This window comes from Rhododendron vialii, chromosome 11a (genome assembly GCF_030253575.1).
Source record: "Rhododendron vialii isolate Sample 1 chromosome 11a, ASM3025357v1".
Classification (NCBI taxonomy): domain Eukaryota; kingdom Viridiplantae; phylum Streptophyta; class Magnoliopsida; order Ericales; family Ericaceae; genus Rhododendron; species Rhododendron vialii.
Window position 1 is genome coordinate 20356232 of NC_080567.1, and position 20334 is coordinate 20376565.

Here is a 20334-nt window from a genome sequence, read left to right on the forward strand (position 1 = left end):
TCCTCATTTATCCTCATACAGTATGTAATTGCTCAATTCATTTGTCATTTGTAATTATATACCTCGAGGTCCGATGAAATTAGTAATATTTTTCATGTGCAAAAATTTTAGTTTTGCATTCTAATATATCCTTGGCAAGATTAAATTTTAGAAAATGAACCCGAAAACTTTAAAAATATCGCATTATGATATTATGTCAGTTTGTAAAATTTTCTCTCAAATTCTGACTCCGTCCCTGGATTTAGGTTACTTCGCCAAGAGATCAACATGGAAGTAATGAAGTTGAATTTAGTTTTGTTTTAAAGAGTCAGTAGTGAAGTGGCCAAAATTGGTTATTAGAGTATGGTAATACGGAATAAAGTAAAAAAACAAAAAATCCATTATGCCCATGCAGGTGCTGGCATCTCTATCTCTTGTTTAGGTTCTTGGAGTCTTGGGGCACCTCATGTATAACAAAATCAAACAATCAAGCACGTGTTTGCGATAGTTGTACTGATTAATTTAGAATCTAGTTTCAGATTTTGTTGTAGATTTTAAATTTTGAATTTTAATAAATGTTGAGAAACCTATTTCTTGGGATTATGAGAATTTTATTCTCTCTTTTTTTATGAGTTTGTGTTGCAGAATCTCAAAAGCTACTTTGGAATTTTGAAAATCTATTCCTTTTTTGTTTTTGAGACTCTGTAGATTCGAGAATCCGTTAACTAGAATTTTCAAAAACACTCAAAACTAATTTTGAAAAGCTATAATCTCAAAATCTGATAAAATAATTTCTCACAAACATGCACCAAAACTATATACATCTTTCAAACAAACAACAAGTCAATAGATATCTAAGTAACGTATGTGGAAGGGGTTCAAGAAGACATTCCATTCATCACTTCTATTGACTATGGGTATATGTACATGTTGGGACCATAAGCCACAGTCTCTTTTTGTTGGCGAGTTCTACGACAAAACACACATATAATTGTATTCTCATTTACCGAGTTATAATTTATTTCTAGAATGTATGTTTAGGAAGTGGAAGGAAATCAATTTTTTTGTATTTTAAAGGTTGAGTTTTTAGGTAATGAGAGTGGAAGACAATAACCTTGTTAGGACCATCGCATATGTCCACCACATGCCGTGTGGGGTCCATTCTGGGCCCTACCAAAATATAGAAAAATATTCATAAATTTTAAAATAATCATTTATGGGATCCTGTAAAAATAAGTTCCAACAGATACTAGGAGGTATGTTTCTAAATTTGTAGAGGTGAAACTGTGACATTTTCGCAATTTTGCTCCTCCAAATTCAGAAAACATACCTACTGATATCTGTTGGAGCTGATTTTTTACAAGACTTCATAAATAATTTTTTTTAGAATTTATGAGTATTTTTTTTGTATTTTTGTGAAGCCTGAAGTAGGCCTCACACGGCGTGCAGTGGACATATGCAGTAGTTCCATCGGTGGTCCTAGACATTTTGGGAAGACAATCGAGGAAATCAAGAAAATCAAGGTGCTCAATTAATATATAGCAACTTCGGAAGGAAAGGAAATCAAGAAAAAGGTTTCTTGTTATATATATATATATATATATATATATATATATATGGCGATGTTTCTCAGAAATTCAAGATGCCTGAGCAACTCAAATAGGCTTTAGAGCATCCACATCTCTCTCTTTACTCCCCTCTTCAAACTAAATTAAAGAGCCAAAAGAAAAAAAAACACTCAAAAACCCTTGCATCAGTCTCTCTTCTTTCCTCTCTAATTTGAAAAAACTCTAACATTGCTACAGTTGCTAGTTTGGACAGCCGAGCAACTGTTCACTTGCTTCTCATTTTTATATTGTTTCCCAATCCCTCTTTCTGTACTCCACCTCTTTCTCTCTCTCTGACTTTTATTCATTTTCCTGCTTTTGTTTCTCTCTTCGAGGCTAGGGAGAGTATTTAATTGAGATGAGTTTGATTATTTATTGAGAGGAGAGTGAAAGTAAAGAGCCTGATGCAGTAGTTATTTTAAAAATAGGTAGCTAAAGTAGTAAATTGACTTTTTAAAGTGTAAATTGATCCAAAATATAGAGAGTCTGATGCGGATGCCCTTAGACACACTTCAGAGAGCAACTCTCCAATTTTCTACAATTTATTTATATGCAGCTCATTAGGGTTTCTAACTCACCCAACATATAAGAACCGCCCCAAGCACTTTATAACCCCAGAATACCTCTTTGCTTTGTTTTTGAAGTGAACTTAATGATCATCGAGCAACAAGATTAACTTCAAGAAGTTTCTTCCAAACTTTGGTTCAACTATTTGAGTCATCTTATAGTGGATTTTTGAAAGCATCTCAGAGGATCAGGATTCAAGGTGTTCGACAATTAAACACTTGGTGCGGTGTATGTGAATTTGACAAATCGATCTATGGTTAGTCGGTAAAGATTGTTTTAAGTAAGGTCATTTTGTAACTGCACAATGATGGTCTTTAGTGTGTTGATTTTCTCCCGTGATTTTTAACTTTTTCACAAGGTTTTCCACGTATATCCTTACGTTCATCGTTTATAATTTTTCAATTCCTTTTATTTTGCTTGTTAAGTATTCAGATAGTAAAACAAAAATTTCAATACACATTAGAATTAAGTGTGTTTCATAGTTGTGTCACCCGAGATCACATTTGAGATCCACGTTAGAGAGAGGAGGGAGACAAAAATATTTTCATACTTGTCTTATTAGCGTTGTGTCCGTTTAATACATAGGATAACCAAAAAAAAGAGTCAACAATATTTTTTTTTTTCCAGTTTGTGTATCGAACAGGCACATCGCTAACTAGTTCTAAATCGTTGATCTATACCCATTTACATTACTTAAGCTGTCGCGCCCTTTAAGCAAAATTATTAATAACTTGTCATAAATAAATTATTGTTATACTGTACATAATCCCAACAAAAGATTTTCCAAACTCATATCACCAATTATGAACAGATCAAACATACTACAGTACAGGGACTCCATCCCGAAATTCTACAAGGAAAAGATTAGAAAAAGTTAAGTCCATTACAGTTCTTCAAATGTCAATAAAAAAATGATAATAAAGTTACTAGTACATCCTCCAAAAAAAAAAAATGGTTTACTATGCTGATAAAACAACTCCATCAATCTAGCTTTCAAAGAATGTCTGAACATGCACCAAGCACACCATGCTACCACCCCTCGTTTGTACTTGAAAATGAAGAGTTTAGCACATTTGCCCAGTAGAAAAATCTCTGCTAACTTTATATGTTAATAAAATGATAAGTGCCAAAAAAATAGTTTAGTATGAGCAAAATATTTTAATTAAAGGTAGAACCTACAACGCTATCCTTCCTTTAGAAAACATAGACTTCTTCTTCAATCACGCTAATCCTCTCATCTCCACACGCACACGCACCCACATCTATTTTTAATAACTCAAGTTAACCTCTATTGTATCATCCATCGTATCCCTTTCATCACATCATCTTGTTAATGTTGATATACCATTATTTAAAGTACTTTCTCAAATACCATTATTTATTTTTTCATGAAATATACCATTTCTTCTAGACTGAGATACGAAGACTGTGTTCATGTGAAAGAGAGGACACTGCAAACAATCGAAAGTTGGTCAACCAGATTGCTTTCCTTTTTATTTCTCCAATCTCACTTGTATACCATCCCTTGCCGCCACCACCTCTTCCACCAACAACCAGTCAACACCACCCATTCCCAGCATTGCTCCACTGTCTCTTATAGACAGCCTTTTTGGAACACACACACACACTCTCTCTCTCTCTCTCTCTCTCTCTGCCACCTCAGTATTCACCCCAAAAAAGTTACCAGTCTAATGACTGAATCACTTCCACATCTTTCAACCAACACTCGTTATTACACTGCACCAACACTTTAATCTCGTTGAAGCCCATTGCAACTATAACAACCTCTTGACACCAGCAGCTGTCGCATCTCTTGACTCGAAATGGGAGCAAATTTGAAAAAGAATCTTAGAGTGTCGCTTAGCTAGAGCCCACGATTGCCAATGACCACGTGTGATGGCCACCACCTCTATCTTTCTCGTTCTCTTGCCTTCTTTCTTCACCCATGCATCTTTCGTTGGTAGCTTGCTTCGTCCCCTCTCTATCTCTATCACCTCTCTTCCCCAATCACACTCTGTTTCACTACCACAATCTGATTTGACTGAAAGATTTATATCTTCAACCAAATCTCAGAGGGGTGTGGTTACCGCGGATTGGGGAAAAGGAAAGAATTGAGTTGTTGTGCCAGGTGCATCCATGGTTGAAGGGCCAAAATGGGACAGACTTTGGAGGGTCAGTGTCATGGGTGGGAGCTGTGAGGGTGGAGGGAGAGATAGAGAGGGATTGTGACCCAGAGAGAGAGGTGTTTAAATGGGTGTTGAATATTGGATTTTTTGGGGTCAAACAGTAGGGAATAGCCTTCATATATGATGAGAATTGCAATAACGAGATACTACACCATTATGTGTGAGTCTGCTAAATCAAATCAAGCCCAACATACACAATTCAAGAAATAGCCCGTTAATTGGTTAGAAGTAAATCAACTAAGAAAGAATCCCATGTGGAAGAAACAATAATCAATTCTTGCCTTTGGAAAGATTTGATCCCTTGACCTTTCAGCTGAGATGATACACGGGTGGCCAACGAGGCTTGCCCTAGTTGATTTGTGGTGAGAGCTGTGGGTTGTAGAGACTTTTGGTTTGGTGTCAGTTATTGAAAATGCTTTAAATATTATTCTAACAAAAGTTCAATAAACATTGAAAGAGTAAGAGAGAAGACAGTATCACCGAAATAGCAATAAACGGAAGCTTTAGGAGAGAAACAAACAGAAGAAGTTTGAAGTTTGAAGTACATCAGAAGTAAAATTAGAAAGTGGCCGGATAGTCGATAGATATGTAGACTGAACATTCACATTTTGATGTGTGATCTCTCTCTCTCTCTCTCTCTCTCTCTCTCTCTCTCTCTCTCTCTCTCATCACATTCGTTATCTTTTGTACTTCCAAGTTCTCTGATAAATTGGAGATGTGTCCTTGTTCTTTAACCCTTCTGTGTTTAGAATAATAGGAATTCTACTACATGTTTCAAAGGGGTGCTTGCTTGCAAACCCAACGTTTGGAATTTACATTTCTTCTGGGGTGTTTTGGTAAGTTACTGGGGACACATTAGGTCTTGTTTCCCATTCGCAATCCTTTTTGTTGTACCGAACACGAAATTGAGAATATAACAAATCAACAAGCGATAAACAAAAACACAAGGATATACGTGGTTTCGTTCAAGCACAAAGCAAAAACGTACTCCACGGGAAAAAGAGCAAGAGGATTCACTATAAACGGGGAGAGAAACAAAGAGCCGACTATACCCGTAACTCTACTTGAAGCACCAAACAGATATTTAGAAACAAATCTCTGGTGGAACCCAAAAGGGAGACACAAACCCTTGGTGAAACCCTAAGAGCATAAACAAAACCCTAATATCTAAGACTTTGAACAAAAGACCATAACCCTAGGAACCCCCAAGGTCCCTATTTATAGGAAAACACTAAATAAATCTAAACCGAATAGGAATAAATTAAAATCCTAGTCAATTTAAAAATTCTAGTCAATTTCCAACACTTTTTGGTATGCCTGTGCCATCAAAGGGAAACACTCATCAGCCGTCTTATTGGAAATGAAATGAATTGAATATTTCTTTCGAAATAGTTGGAAGTGCCTCAGATGGTATGTCCGTATTGGACGGAGAGCAAACTATCTTTTCCTTTTTTCCCATTTTTTGTTCACTTTATCCATTTCTGAGGTGCCTCGAATAATTTTTTTCAAAAGAAATAGACACGTGAAGATTCACTTTTCTTTTCATTTTACATACCGCGGATCCTTGTATTCTATTTTGGAATTTTGAAATCTGCGTTTTCTTTTCCGAATCTTAGAGGTAATTTTTTTTACGCAGTATGTGTAGATGAATGTTTGGACAATTACATTATCTGTTATTCTTTCTTATTCCTCTGCTGCCATGTGCCCTTCTAAGTCCAAATGTGCATGTATAGGCAGTTTCCTGCCTACCCTCTCTCTCTCTCTCTCTCTCTCTCTCTCTCTCTCTCTAAGTAGATATACTTGGTAGTTTCATAAATAAAGTACACTCGGAAATTCTCGCTTTTCTTCATGCATGTCCTGGTGTGGTCCATGATAAATGTAAGGGGTAGTTTGATAGTTTCAAAAGATTCAATGATTTAGGATGATGAAGGGCCTACTTGGGGTATTGACTAGGCATGCATCATTAAAGGCTGTGGAACGACTCGAATACTCGATAGTTTTACTTATCGGCTTAATTGTATGGAAAGCCTCTTATTGACTATTCAAAAGAATGTCCAGATCACTGAGAATGAAATGCCTCTTATTCATGACTATTCAAAAGAAGCCCAACAATCTCCTGTCATTCCTCTTGAAGAGCCTCTTAATGTTTCATGTGTCGGTACTGTGGGAGAATCGAAGAAATTGGTTGCTGGTCTTGCATTTGAAATGTGCTTAAAGGCGTCTAATTTGTCCAAGTCTTCTAGTGAGTCGACAACATCGATCAAAGACTATTGCTGAACATCAAAAGTTTGTTGTCTCTAGGATTCAAAGATGCAGGAGATAATTTAAACCAAGTCATATTGCAGGAATTCCAAATTATCAGGGATGAGATGCCTCCTATTGAAGACTCAGGTAATTTCCCCGAAGATACTAGGGTTGGGAGTGAAGAATCTAGTGTTCCATCTTCTAACAAGACCAATGAAGTGAAGCAAACAGTTTCTAGTTTGGAAAGTAGTACTAGTAACCCTTCAATAGTGACTGGATGGCTTCCAAAGCTTTGCTTATGCATTACGTACCAAAAGAGATAGCTTGCGAACCTAGCTGTTGCGTTGGTGATCAATGTGCAACATATCTTATTTTGAACTCCAAATTGCCTGATCACATGTGTTCAAGGAAGCATGGAAACTCACAAAATTCGGCCAACTTCTATTTTCATCCGGGAGGATTTCAAGGATTTTTCTTCTACTTCAATCGATTCCATCATCCCAGAGAAATTCAACTTCGGAAATGGAATGACATCGTTGCTTTCTTTTCTTCCAGCTTTGAAGAAGATACGACGACTTCTATATGCAGATTTTGATTTGAAGATATGGTTCCAATTGAAAGCTTATGGACTGCCATTCTTCAACATTTCAAAACTCGAGGTCGACTTTTCTCTAACAAGGGGAGAATGATGAGGTCCATTATTAATGCAGCGGGTAGCGTAGTTTCAAAAGATTCAATGATTTGGGATGATAAAGGGCCTACTTAGGGTATTGACCAAGCATGGATCATTATATCTAGGATGTTAAACACATTCATCCTATTCAGCCATCTGGGTAATAGTAACAGTCTCTGGCATTAAACCCATTATATGAGCCTATATATTGATGTACTTCAAGAGTTTGAGATATGAATGATTGAAAATTTACTAGAGCTTTAAGCTTCTATGATTGTGTGATGCAATCTCATCTTTGGTGTGATGCTAAAGAGGCCGTAGGTGTAATGCCTTTGGTAACCTAGGTGTGAGGTCTAGATCTATCCTTCTCTAACCCTTTCTGTCCTTGCAAATTACTATTCACGTGCACTATCCACAGCCCCAGTTTCTTTGTGTTTGATCTTACTTAGCCTACTTTTAATTCTGTCCTGCATCATGTCCTCCCATAGCTAGTTTTGTTAAACTGCATGTGTTTCCATTTGCAGCCACCACCACCTCCGCGTTTGAGGAGTAAAATGGATTCTCTCATATTCCTACCAGATTCAACTAAACCTGTGAAGGTTGAAGAAACTGCTGCGGCATTTACGGATTCATTGTCTGTGCCCCCACCAGGTAGCGAAGATATTACCTCAAAAGAAGCTACTGGGGAATTTCAGAATGATGTGGAAGTTGAAAATGTTGAGAGGCCAGTTGGCCTCTACAGGGTACGTGGTCTTCTGTCTCATAATAGTATATGCCATGTTCTGCATGCAGGTAAAATTGACATGGTAACATGGCATGTTACTCAACCATAACCGTTTGTACACTATGTTTGTTTTTTGTTTTTCCTGCCGTCTGTTAATAAGTTGTCGACGTGTCGTACGGATTGAGGAAGATTGATTACAACCCTGCTGGGTGTCCCCTAGGAAAACGGAAGGAAAGTAAAATCATTTTGTTTCTAATTATTTCATCGATCAATATAGGCTTCCTCTGGCTACCTAAGTTGGGCAATCAATACCTTGTGAGATTTTCTTTATATGGATAAAAGTGACGTGGATAACATGGTTTGTTGGCCAATATGACAGTTTTGTATATGCAACTTTGTATACAGACGCTTCATGGTTTTAGCTTTCTCTGGTTATTGTTTTCCTCATGCCGGCAATATTCTCTGATGATTCAGATAGATGAAGAGGAAAACTCTAGTCCCAACCAAGTTGAGGATCCCGAAAAAGAAAAATGAAAAAGTTTAAATGGAGATGAGTCTCTATTTTGGTTGTTGAGTCTCTATATTCAGAGATCTAAAATGAGGTCTCTACTTTAGAGCTCTAAAATAGAGCTTGGTTGGAGTTTATTTGATCTCTATATCTCCCAAAATATAGAGATATAGAGCTTGGTAGGAAATGCTCTTATGAAACCCCTCACATGGTATATATGAAGATGACATCTAAAATGTGCTGCCTCTAATATTAGAGCAATGTTATGGTAACCATGTCTAAGTACATATTTTGATAGAACGTACTCCATTACATGATAAATGGGGCATATTTTATCAGTGCAGTGGTGACATGTACATCACATGATATCCAAAATGTGGTACTTAGATATGGTCACTGTAATATCCCAAAATTTTTAATAAATAAAAATTTCGTGATATTATTTCAAAAAAATTATTTCCGTTCTTATTCAATTTTTGAATAATTAATTTGATTAGATATACTTTTAAATTCGATTTGGGTGTATTATTTCTCGTGTAAATATTTCTTTCGATCAACGAGATTTTTTTTTTCGTAAATCGAGACTGCAGTTAGTTCAAAATATTTTGTTTAATTTACGGTAATATTTTCAAAATTTCCTTAAATCGAAAACCGAACCGTGATACACCGAGAGGCACATTTCCGCGGCCGCGAGAAATAAGAAGAGTGCTAGGTACAAAGAAAATCTACCCGGAAATTACCCCAAATAAGCAAATCAATGGTGCAGATACAATTCAAAGTGAATCTGTACCATTAATTTGCTCTTTCGGAATAATTTCTGGGTAAATTTTCTTTACAATTAGCATTTCTCTAAGAAGAAAATGGAAAGAAAACAAACCTCCACACAATTTTGTACACACCCCAATAATGTCACCTTCCCCTGTACACCATTAATTCCACCCCCACCTCCCACTGCTCCTCGCGCCAATTACTCCCTCCCCTGCCATCCCACGCCCACCTCAATCCCCCACATTTATTCCTTCTCCTATATACATATATGCACCCATATCACCACCACTCCCGCACACACCACTGTGCACTGTGTTTTCTTTCCAGAGAGAGAGAGAGAGAGCCCACCTCTCGGCCTCCACCACCTCCCGCCTCCACCACCATAACCACCGCATCCCGCACCACCTCCCTCGGTTGCCATCACCACCTCCTGCCGAGAACACCACCACACCTCCTCCAGCTGTACCCACCACCTGAAACATCTCCCTCACTCCTCCAAATTCCTTCCCTGTAGTTTTAAAAACAAAGAACAACAGCGTGTGTATGTTGCACCACCGCGGCACCGCCGCACGGTCCCGACTCCCGACGGAGTGACGCCGGATGCCACCTTTAATTATCGGAACCACCACGATGATCTACGGACACCGTACAACACTTACTCAAGCTTAGAATCGCGTTTGAGGTAGTTTTTCAGGAAACCCGTAACTCAATCTGCGTTTCAATGGAGTTGGGACTAAAACTTAAATTCTGCTGAAGATGGGACCTGTTTTTAATTTATTAATTACTTTTTAGTCCTGTTTTCATTAATATTTAGTCCTGTTCACATAAATTGTTAACCTTGCATGCGTCAAAAATTTGTGGTAAGCCCTAGAATTGATTATATTCGTTAAATTGATGATTCTAGTGAGATAATGGTGGATTAATGATGTAAAGAATTAATTGATTTGTGATCAAGTGGAAACATGCTCGATTGATGGTTTATAAAAAATAAAAAAATAAAAAGGATTTGTATTGTTATAAAAAAAAAGTTTGAGTATAAGTTTGTAATAATTTGTAAAGGAATAAATGAATATATGATTTTTGGATGAGATAATATATTAATAAAAATGTTAGGCGTGAAAATGAAATGAAATGATTTTTAGATCTAATAGCGAAATATATAATTTTTGGATAGTATATATTAATAATAACAAGTGATCAACGCATTAACAATATTTTTGTGTGTGTGTGTGTGTGTGTCTATATATATATATATATATATAAGAATAAAATTTATGAGTATTATTTGAAACTTAGAGAAAATGAAATTTTCACGAAATACTATATTGATATCTAATAAAATTTAGAAATATGTTATTTCATGCATTGGACTTATTATGTTAGACTTAATGCATGCGATGTTGTATTTGTGAGTTTTGTTAAATTTTGGATGTTGTTGATTGTTACGTGGATTGTGGTGATTTGTATTGCTATGTGAACGTAGAAATTGGACAATGGGTACCCTGGGGGTATTCATGGCGTAATTGGAATTTAATAGACGCTAATAAGGCAATTGTCACAAAAGTGATTGGAGATTGTGCATTGTATGCAAGGATTGGAATGAGTAACCCAAACAGAGTCCCTGTATGATGGGCGGCCAATAGGTGTGGCCTAAACGGAGCCCCTGTATGCTGGGCGGCCAGCAAATCTAGCCTAAACGGAGTCCCTAAAGGGCGGCTGGAAGGTAGAGGAAGGTAATGGATGAGTAGACTATACAGAGTCCCTGATTGGAGGGCGGCCGAAAGGATTCTAGTGATTTGTACGAGAGTTTGAAAATTTTGGTTATGACAGTCATGATTTACTTTGGTGAGACCTTTACCTCTTGCCATGGTAATAAGTGAGTCCGCTAGGTAAATAATTTAGATGCACTCACTTAGGACCCCGCTACAGGACAAGAGGGAATTTAATCATGCGACGGTCACAGTTGGAATTATTGGGAGGAAAAAAAATTCTCGATGGAGGAGAATCGTAGAAACTGTTAAATACAAGATAAATTCATTAAAAGTCTACTACTGTGACTGTGTGTTGTAATTGTTGTATAATTTTGTGTTATTTCATTGAAACTGCATATTGTGGTATTGGATTCTAGGATTTCTACTTGGTAAATTATCACTCAGGATACGTTTGTAGCCTGACAAATCATTTGCTTCAACGATCAATTTGCCAGAGCGTGTAGGATTCTTCAGTGGAGCAGTTGATACAGGTGGGACCCCTGGAACAAAGGGTGGGCCAACGTTGCTTGGAATCCTTGTCAAAACTAGAGTCACTCTAGAGTTGTTTTTAAATAAAAATGTTAGATTTTTGTATTCTTTTGAAATTGTAATTTTTGTATAAGTACAGATAAGGGCCTAGTAGTTTGTAAAATTCGGCGTATTTTAAGATTGATGCTTTCGAATTTTCGTGGAAAATCGGGACCTTACAGTCGCCAAAGCATTTGTTCTAATATTATGTTGACATTTTACTAATTGGAGATCTCTACTGTTATGTTGACATGTTTTGTAAGTTCTATCATTATATTTCCTTTCTATACTTGAGTACCATTCATGTTTCCAAGTAGTTTTTTCTTTCTTATTATGTATGTTTTCCTGGTTTAGTTAGATTTCTTGGTTACGAAGAATTATAGCCTATATAAAGGTATATATAAAAATGTCAGGCCTATGTTTTAGATATATACATCAATAAGAGCAAGTTTAAGTCAATTTACTTTCTCAACCATCGATATCTCAAATAGCATCGGATTGATGATCATTTTTAGCCGCAGTAATATTTTCTCCCATGTGAAAGTCGTGACATCCGAAGGCGAAGCTGTATGTAGAGGATGGGGCATGTGCGAAGTATCCCACCCATGTTTCAAATTAAAATTTGCGTTTACGTGATACGATTACTAAACCACTTATCAGTACCCGAACGAATTGGTCTTTATCATAACTAAAGAAAAGATAGAGAGAGAAAAAAAAATTAACAGTTCGTATGATAAAATATTACTTATCTTAATGACATTTATTAAAGATCAAGAGAGAATTGAATCAGACCTTTACTCTTTCTTAACAAAAATAAAGTCCAAACAAAGCTCCATTGTATCATTTTACGTACACTAATTAAATTTCATTTTGTGTACATTTATGCTCAACATACAACGCCAGAAATGGACTCCCATGAAATAACGGTACCCCAAATCCAAGTCGTGGCTTCGTCCTTGCTGACATCCATGTGCTCCTTTATGATGGGCGGACACATTTGTTGAGTTGGTGTACATTATTGTGAAAATGTAAGTCACAAGTGCGTGAGCATACGTAAAAGCTTCTTTCAAAAATATCTCAAACTAGTTAAATTCTCAAGAGCAATGAGAGCAAGCGTAGAGCGAGGATTGAGAGCGGAAGTGGCTTCCTCCAATGATTGCATACTTTCATGTATGCCTGCGCTTTTAGGGTTAGTGCCCAGATGGACAACTCTGTCCCTGAGTTTCTAATGGTCAATTTACCTACCACAATATACCACAAGCGGGGTATTTCTATGATTATGCCTTAACTCATGAACAGGACATCGATAGAGTAATGCTCAGATAATAGTACTATCAAATGAGAGAAACTTATTCACGGAGGAGCTGTGAATAAGTTATTTACGTCTTCGCACAATCACAACCGTCTATTTTGACAATTAATGGTTGAGATACATTTTTAAACTTGACCGATAATAATTTGTTTTTAATCTGAACTGTCCAAAACACTTTTGGACGCGTAAGATTGAGTACCGTAAATCTTATTTGTTTTTCTCTTATATTCATAAAGCAAACATTTATCATAATGCTCATGCAATGGGATCTTATCACAAAAGACTAGAAATCATATCCAGTCATTAAATTTATACCACAATTGCAAATTAAAGGATCTATAAAAACCGTCAAGCCTCACCTCGTAGTAACAATTATGACCAAAGAGTTTCCACCAGCCACAGAAGCCCTCGATTTTGCGATCGTAAACAGCAAAAACTCTCTGTTTCGAACCCCAGTAAAAATGGCAGAAGAAAAGCGTCCTCCCCCAAACATTTGGGACGAAACCCCAATGGAAGTCCTCACGATATTTGGTCGTATGATTTCCCAAATCATCATCTTTCGATTGACAACGAAATGTCAATGGTTTGGCCTGGTTTGGAATGGCATTGATGATATGAACCGTCACCTTATAAGAACCAGGGAATATTTTAGCATTTTGAAATGCCAATTCCTTTGCATGACCAATGCAGAATGTCATAAAGAGTAATGAAAGAAAAAAGCGACCCATTGCACCTCTTGAAATGTCAAAATGATGTTTATAATTTTCTTGCTTACCCCATCATAGTACAATCAAACCTATATATATAAAATCCAGATAGATGAAGCAATCAAAAATTTTCTTCTTTGGTAGGTGAGTGAATTCGATGAATCTTACGGAATAAATAAGCAAAGAGAGTTGAATCGCGTGGTCCGAAAATTGGAAATGATTTCACATTAGGAATGTATGATAGACTATACCTGAGTGACTTTATTGTAGTTCAAGAAAGTTATAAAGCCTTGTTATTTAAATCGAAATGGTTATCTAAGTAGATTTTGGTTATCTGTATGGAGATATATGCAGATTTTAGTTACCAAAAAAATTTACGCAGATTTCGGTTATCTAAATGGATTTTAGGAACTTCCAAATTTTTTTCCTTGAATTAAAATATGCATTGAGTACTTTGGTTATCAGTATTTGTGCATTTGTCTATACAAATTATTTTTGGTTGTAGAATAATTATATCTAATTACTCCGCCTAGTTCGTGCTTAGAGTCTTATCTTTATTTTTCAGTCGGTCCCAAGCCCAGATAAAGGAGGAGGGTTGTGCATTAGGTAGCTAACAGCCAGCACGTAAAAAAAAACCCGTCAGATCTTTATAACATTAATCCAAATATAATTACGAGACATGCTAGGGCGTTCCCTTTAAGCGACGCGTTGTGCCTGCCTTCGGGTGCTTCCAAAAATGAGCAAGGGGTGCCACATTGGCGCCTGGGTGTGGTGATAAGTGAGCAAGAGTTCTCACGCGTGTCTGGACGAGCGCGGGTAAAGAAGCTAGCCTAGGACTATAGGATTCGTTTAGCAACTTGGAATATAGGGACATTAACGGGTAAGACTATAGAGCTAGTTGACACCATGCTTAGGAAGAGGATTAGTATAGCTTGACTTCAGGAGACTAAGTGGGTAGGGGAGAAAGTTAGGAAGATAGATGACACAGGTTATAAGCTTTACTATATGGGTAAGGATAAACATAGAAATGAGGTATGTATCGTAGTAAATAAACACCTGAAAGATTCTGTAATTATAGTAACAAAGAAAGGAGATCTGATTATTTCAGTTAAGCTTGTGATCGAAGAGAGTATAGTTAATATTATTAGTGCTTATGCACCCCAAGTAGGCTTGGATGATCTTACTAAAGAGCAATTCTGGAAGCAGATGGATGACGTGGTTCAAGGGATACCTTTTGGGGAGAAGCTATTTATAGGAGACGATTTCAATGGTCATGTGGGAATGCATAAACAAGGGTATGAGAAGGTGCATGATGGCTTTGGATTTGGTGACCTTAACGAATGTGGTAGGAGGATTTTAGATTTCGCGGTAGCTTTTGACCTCATAGTTGGGAATACTCTCTATATGAAGCGAGAGGAGCATTTAATTACATTTAAGAGTGGAGCCAATAGAAGTCAAATTAACTATTTTCTTGCTAGAGTTATAGACCACAGATCGCTTAACATGTAAGGATTGTAAGATTATTCCCAAAAAGTGTCTAGTGGCACAACATAGACTTTTGGTGTTAAATATTTGCCTAAGGGGAATAATAGAAGGAGACAGGAAACTAGATGCCCACAGATTAAATGGTGAGGCCTAAGAGGGGAGATACTAGATGTATTCAAGTAAAGAATGTCTCAAGAAGTACAATGGGGAGTGGAAGGCGATAGTGACAATATGTGGAATACGATAGCTGACGGTATTAGAAAAATATAGAAAGAAGTTCTTAGGGAGTCGAAGGAAAAATGTCCAATTTCTAAGGAGACATGGTGGTGGAATGACGAGATTCAAACCATGGTAAAAGCAAATAAGGAGTGCTTTAAAAAGTGGCAAAATGACCGGAATGAGAAAAAAAATTTAGAGTTATACGCAAGCTAGTAAGGAAGCTAAGAAAGTCGTTAGGGATGCTAAGTTGAAAGCCTATGAGAATTTCTACGCTAGACTCGATAGTAAAGATGGAGAAAATATTATTTATAAACTTGATAAACTACAAGAAAGGAAAGTTAGAGACGTTTCTCAAGTTAAGTGTATAAAAGGTATTGATTTAGTATTGTTGGTGAAAGACGAGTCGATCAGGGATAGATGAAAGTCATATTTCTATAAATTGTTAAACGAGAAACATGAAGGAGGCTTTGGTGGGGAGGAAGTATATGTACCTGTCGAGAACATAGAATATGAGTTTTATCAGAAAATACAAAAGTTTGAAGTGGTTAAAGTTTTAAAAATGATGAAATCAGGTAAGGCCCTAGAACCAGATAGTATCCCTATTGAAGTGTAAAAAAGTCTAGGTGACTTGGGGGTCACTTGGTTGACGAAATTGTTTAACAAGATTATTATGACAAGTAAGATGCCCAACGAATGGAGAAGGAGCACATTAGTACCTATCTATAAAAATAAAAGGGATATTCAAAGTTACAACAACTATAGAGGTATTAAATTGATAATTCATACGATGAAATTGTGGTAAAGAGTTATTGAGCACTGCTTGAGGATGGTGACTACTGTATCGAATAAACAGTTTGGGTTCATGCATGGAAGATTAACCATGGAAGCTATCTACCTATTAAGGAGATTGGTAGAAAAACACAGAGCAAAGAAGAAGGATCTCCATATGGTTTTTCATAGACTTAGAAAAAGCTTATGATAGGGTGCCTAAAGACATCATATGGTGGGTTCTGGAGAGAAAATGAGTGACCAAAGGGTATATCGAGGTGATTAGAGACATGTATGAATGTGTCATCACTACCATTAGATCACCAGTAGGGGAAACAAGTAAATTTCCAATCACCATAGGATTGCATCAAGGGTCAGTCCTGAGCCCATACCTTCTTTCCTTAGTTATGGATGAATTGACTAGAGAATTTCAAGAGAATATTCCATGGTATATGATGTTTGCAGATGACATTGTTCTCGTAGATGAAACCGCTAGAGGTGTTAATACGAAACTAGAAATTTGGGGAGAAGTATTAGAGTCAAAGGGTTTTCGGATAAGTAGGAGTAAAACTAAGTATATGGTATGCAAGTTTACTGGTACCATTAGTGTGCATGAAGAAAGAGTGATGATTCTAGACCAGGAAACACCAAAGAGTGATCATTTTAGGTATTTAGGCCCAATTATTAGTAGAGATGGAAAGATTGTTGATGATGTGACCCATAGAATCCAAGTGGGGTGGCTCAAGTGGAGAAGCGCTATTGGTATACTATGTGACAAGAGGGTACCAACAAAACTGAAGGAAAAATTTTATGGAACTACCATAAGATCAGCGATACTTTATAGAACAGAATGTTGACCTATTAAAAAACATGTGAGCAAGATGGAAATAAGAATGTTGAGGTGGATGTGTGGTAAGACTAAACAAGACAGAATTAGAAATGAAACAGTTCGTGAGATGGTAGGTATAACACCTATAGAGGAGAAGTTGAGGAAAAATAGGTTAAGGTGGTTTGAGTATGTCTACCGTAGACCAGAAGATGCAATGGTTAAGAGAGCCGATATGATAGCTCTAGGTAGCAATGCTATTGGGAGGAGTAGACTTAAATTGACATTAGATGCTGTTGTGTGCAAAGATATGAGTATAATGGATTTGTGTGAATAAGTGGCCCTTGATAGAGCTTAATGGAAGAAACGGATTTACGTAGCCGGCCTCAAGTGATTAGGATGTAAGGCTCAATTTGGTTAGAATAATTGTATCTAATATATGTAGTAATATTATCACTCCGTGACTACTTGTACCAAGTGGTAGGTTCATTGGGAAGAGAATTTTTTAAAATAATCGCTAAACTTTCAATTAAATATTCCACAGAGTACACTTCGACTTCTATTATTATCATTTTCAAACTATTCAACTGCTTGCGATCCTACTTTGCGTTGTAGAAGGCGATGCACCAAGGATAGGGCTAGGTCATTGTGACCATGGTAATTCGGAAGTTCGAGGTTAAATCCACAAGAAATGCAACGGAACTAGTGGGAGGTTGTTTTATGAAGGGTTTTAGCGTTAAGACGGTCAACCTTTGACATGGATTTGGTTTGAGTTATCACTAAACTCTAATTGACTAGAAATTGTTGTTTTATGAAGGTTTTGGCGTTAGACGGTCAACGGTCAACCTTGGAAGTGGATTTGGTTTGGGTTATCATTAAACTCTAATTGACAAGAAATGGTTTAATGGAAATTTAACTACAGGCGAGGTCTATGGATTTAATCCACCCGTAACTTAGGCCGTTTAATTCTTCTTAACGATAATTCAAGTGAGAGTCAAAGTCATTTGCTATCACTCGAAAGATTTAACCATGAAAACCGTATTAACTCATAAAATGGGGTTTGAGGTCTCCTCATAAGAAATCCTTCAGCAATGTTAGAGCAACAATTGTTTCCCGGAAAATTGAAAGGCCAGCAAACATCAAAAAATTCGAGGCTTCAAATCTAGCAAGCAACTCTAAAATGATTAAAACAGTTCAAGGTTGTGCTGTTTTACTAAATCAGTAGGCATTGTGACTAACATTCTACAAACATGATATATAACAATCTCCAATTAGAAAAGAGGTTGGCTTATTCACGGAGCCGCGTGATCTCGATCTTCCATTTCGGCTTTAGACTCTTCCGCGGAAAAGTTTCATTAACATCCGGACCGTTCAAAACACTTTGGACGGTCGCGATTCACCTTCGTAAACAACTGCTCACGGAACCCTCAGTTAAGAAGATTTTATCATTAGAACAAACAGTAGGCAGCATTAGTCTTTTTACATTGTGTCAAAATTTCCACAACTTGAAGAAAAAGCAAGAGGGTAAAAGAAATAATTTTTTTTTTCCTTTTTGGTGATGTTTGCTGGGCTTTGAATTTTGTTTTATAGAAAAAGTTGCTTTAACATTGAAGGATTTCTTCTGAGGAGACCTCTAATTCTGATGAAACCCCTCACATGCTATCAAGATGACATATACTATATGCTGCCTCCAACAAGAAGAAAGAGTGTTGGTTAGGCAGTAACCTTGTTACTTCAATTCTAAACAGTCTTCTCTAAAAAGAAATAGAAAGACATATACACAAGCATGATACCTAGGGTGCCTGCATGATACCATAAATATGAGGCAAAAAAAAACTGAGAACTTGATTTGCCACAATGGAGGAAGTTTCAGCACTGATACATTGTGAACTCTCCCTTCTGTTGCTTATCACAATCTTTCTTTTCTCATGGTTTAGTGTAACAACCACCAACACCACTGCTGCCGCCACCGTCGTTAAACCACCTCGAGTGTCCATGAAACTTATCCACCGTGATTCGATTCTCTCTCCATACTACAACACAGCTGCCACCATCTCAGAACGTTTTTGGCGAGATGTTAATAGCTCAATGGCTCGCTACGCCTATCTGAAGGCAAGGACTAACAGTGCTTTTGCCACCAGTGATGATGATGTCCGCGGTGGTCTCAGCGAACATCACAACATTATGCTTCTCGTAAATTTCTCAATTGGCCAACCGTCTGTTCCACAACTAGCGGTGATGGACTCTGCGAGCGACCTATTATGGATACAGTGCTCACCTTGCAAAAAATGTTTTAAGCAACTTAGCCCTATGTTTGACCCTTCCAAGTCATCCACGTATCGTAACTTACCCTGCAACTCTCCCTATTGCCCCGTGAACCAGAAATGTGATTCTGTAAGAACATGTGAGTACCATCGAAAATACGTAGACACCACTAGCACACGTGGAAAATTGGGCATAGAAGAGCTTCGGTTCATGACGTCTGATGGGGGTACAACAAGCGTTTCTGATGTGGTGTTTGGTTGTGGGGTTGAAAATCACGCTATAACGGAAGTAGCAAATGGGATTCTTGGACTTGGTCCACAGAAAGAATCGTTGGTTTCTCAAATGGGTAGTTCTCAATTTTCGTATTGCATTGGCAATCTAGATGATCCTCGCTACGAGTACAACCACTTGATAATAGGAGACGGCGCCAAAATAGAAGGCTACTCGACACCATTAGAAGTGTTTGACAACACCTACTATCTTACCTTGGAAGGCATAAGCGTAGGAGACAAACAACTTGACATCGACCCAAAGATATTTAGAAGAAGAGCGTCTGGTGATGGTGGAGTGTTCATCGACTCTGGAACGGCTGCTACCTTTCTAACCAGAGCTGGGTACGAACCGCTGAGGGAAGAAGTGAGAAGCTTGATAGGTACAATATTACAAAAGGCAATCATCCAAGACCTTCCAGACTTGCTATGCTATGTCGGAGAAGTGAGCCAAGACCTAAAAGGGTTTCCAGTGGTCACATTCCACTTTGCGGGAGGAGCTGATTTGGTGTTAGACGCGTACGCGATGTTTCTTCAGCTTCGTGAGGACTACTTTTGCATGTTTGTTAGGCCAACTACGTTTAGGGAGTCGACGGTAATAGGAATTAGAGCCCAACAGTATTACAACATTGCTTATGACCTAGACGGAATGAACCTTTATTTCCAGCGAATAGATTGCGAACTTCTTGAGGATTGAATACAAAACACTTCACATTTTCTCGTCTTTGAACCAAATATACACATAAATGAATGTCCGTATGTGTGCGCTTGTAAATTTTTTGCTTAGTCTATACTGGATCATATCTGGTGAAATCAACTACGTTTTTAAGCTAGTACTGTATGAGAACTGATTTAAACGTGACGATTGACAGAGATTGTTCATGCTATGAAAACACTTTAGTACAAGTTCCATCAAATTAAGCAATTATAGTGCAAATCAAAACGTAC

At 37.4% G+C, this 20334-nt stretch overlaps 3 protein-coding genes across 3 annotated transcripts; all 3 read left to right on the top strand.

Moving 5' to 3' along the window:
• Positions 1-5689: 5689 nt before the first annotated feature.
• On the top strand, positions 5690-8504 carry LOC131307387 (G patch domain-containing protein TGH-like). The gene is made up of 3 exons (XM_058333869.1): positions 5690-6730; positions 7781-7999; positions 8258-8504. The coding sequence occupies exons 1-3, from the start codon at positions 6704-6706 to the stop codon at positions 8297-8299; spliced, it is 288 nt and encodes a 95-aa protein (XP_058189852.1). The 5' UTR covers positions 5690-6703; the 3' UTR covers positions 8300-8504.
• A 6055-nt stretch (positions 8505-14559) lies between these two features.
• Positions 14560-15063, top strand: LOC131306971 (uncharacterized). Its single transcript, XM_058333402.1, has one exon. It carries the CDS (start codon positions 14560-14562, stop codon positions 15061-15063), a length of 504 nt encoding a protein of 167 aa, XP_058189385.1.
• A 3646-nt stretch (positions 15064-18709) lies between these two features.
• On the top strand, positions 18710-20148 carry LOC131306972 (aspartic proteinase CDR1-like). Its single transcript, XM_058333403.1, has one exon. It carries the CDS (start codon positions 18710-18712, stop codon positions 20081-20083), a length of 1374 nt encoding a protein of 457 aa, XP_058189386.1. The 3' UTR covers positions 20084-20148.
• Positions 20149-20334: the final 186 nt, after the last annotated feature.

Excerpts from the sequence above, each read along its gene's own strand:
- LOC131307387 (XM_058333869.1), top strand. The coding sequence starts at position 6,704 with ATGAGATGCCTCCTATTGAAGACTCAG. Across the intron at positions 6,731-7,780 it reads GCCTCCTATTGAAGACTCAG|CCACCACCACCTCCGCGTTT; the intron begins GTAATTTCCCCG and ends TTCCATTTGCAG. Across the intron at positions 8,000-8,257 it reads GGCCAGTTGGCCTCTACAGG|GCTTCCTCTGGCTACCTAAG; the intron begins GTACGTGGTCTT and ends CGATCAATATAG.
- LOC131306972 (XM_058333403.1), top strand. The coding sequence starts at position 18,710 with ATGGAGGAAGTTTCAGCACTGATACATTGTGAACTCTCCCTTCTGTTG.
- LOC131306971 (XM_058333402.1), top strand. The coding sequence starts at position 14,560 with ATGGGTAAGGATAAACATAGAAATGAGGTATGTATCGTAGTAAATAAA.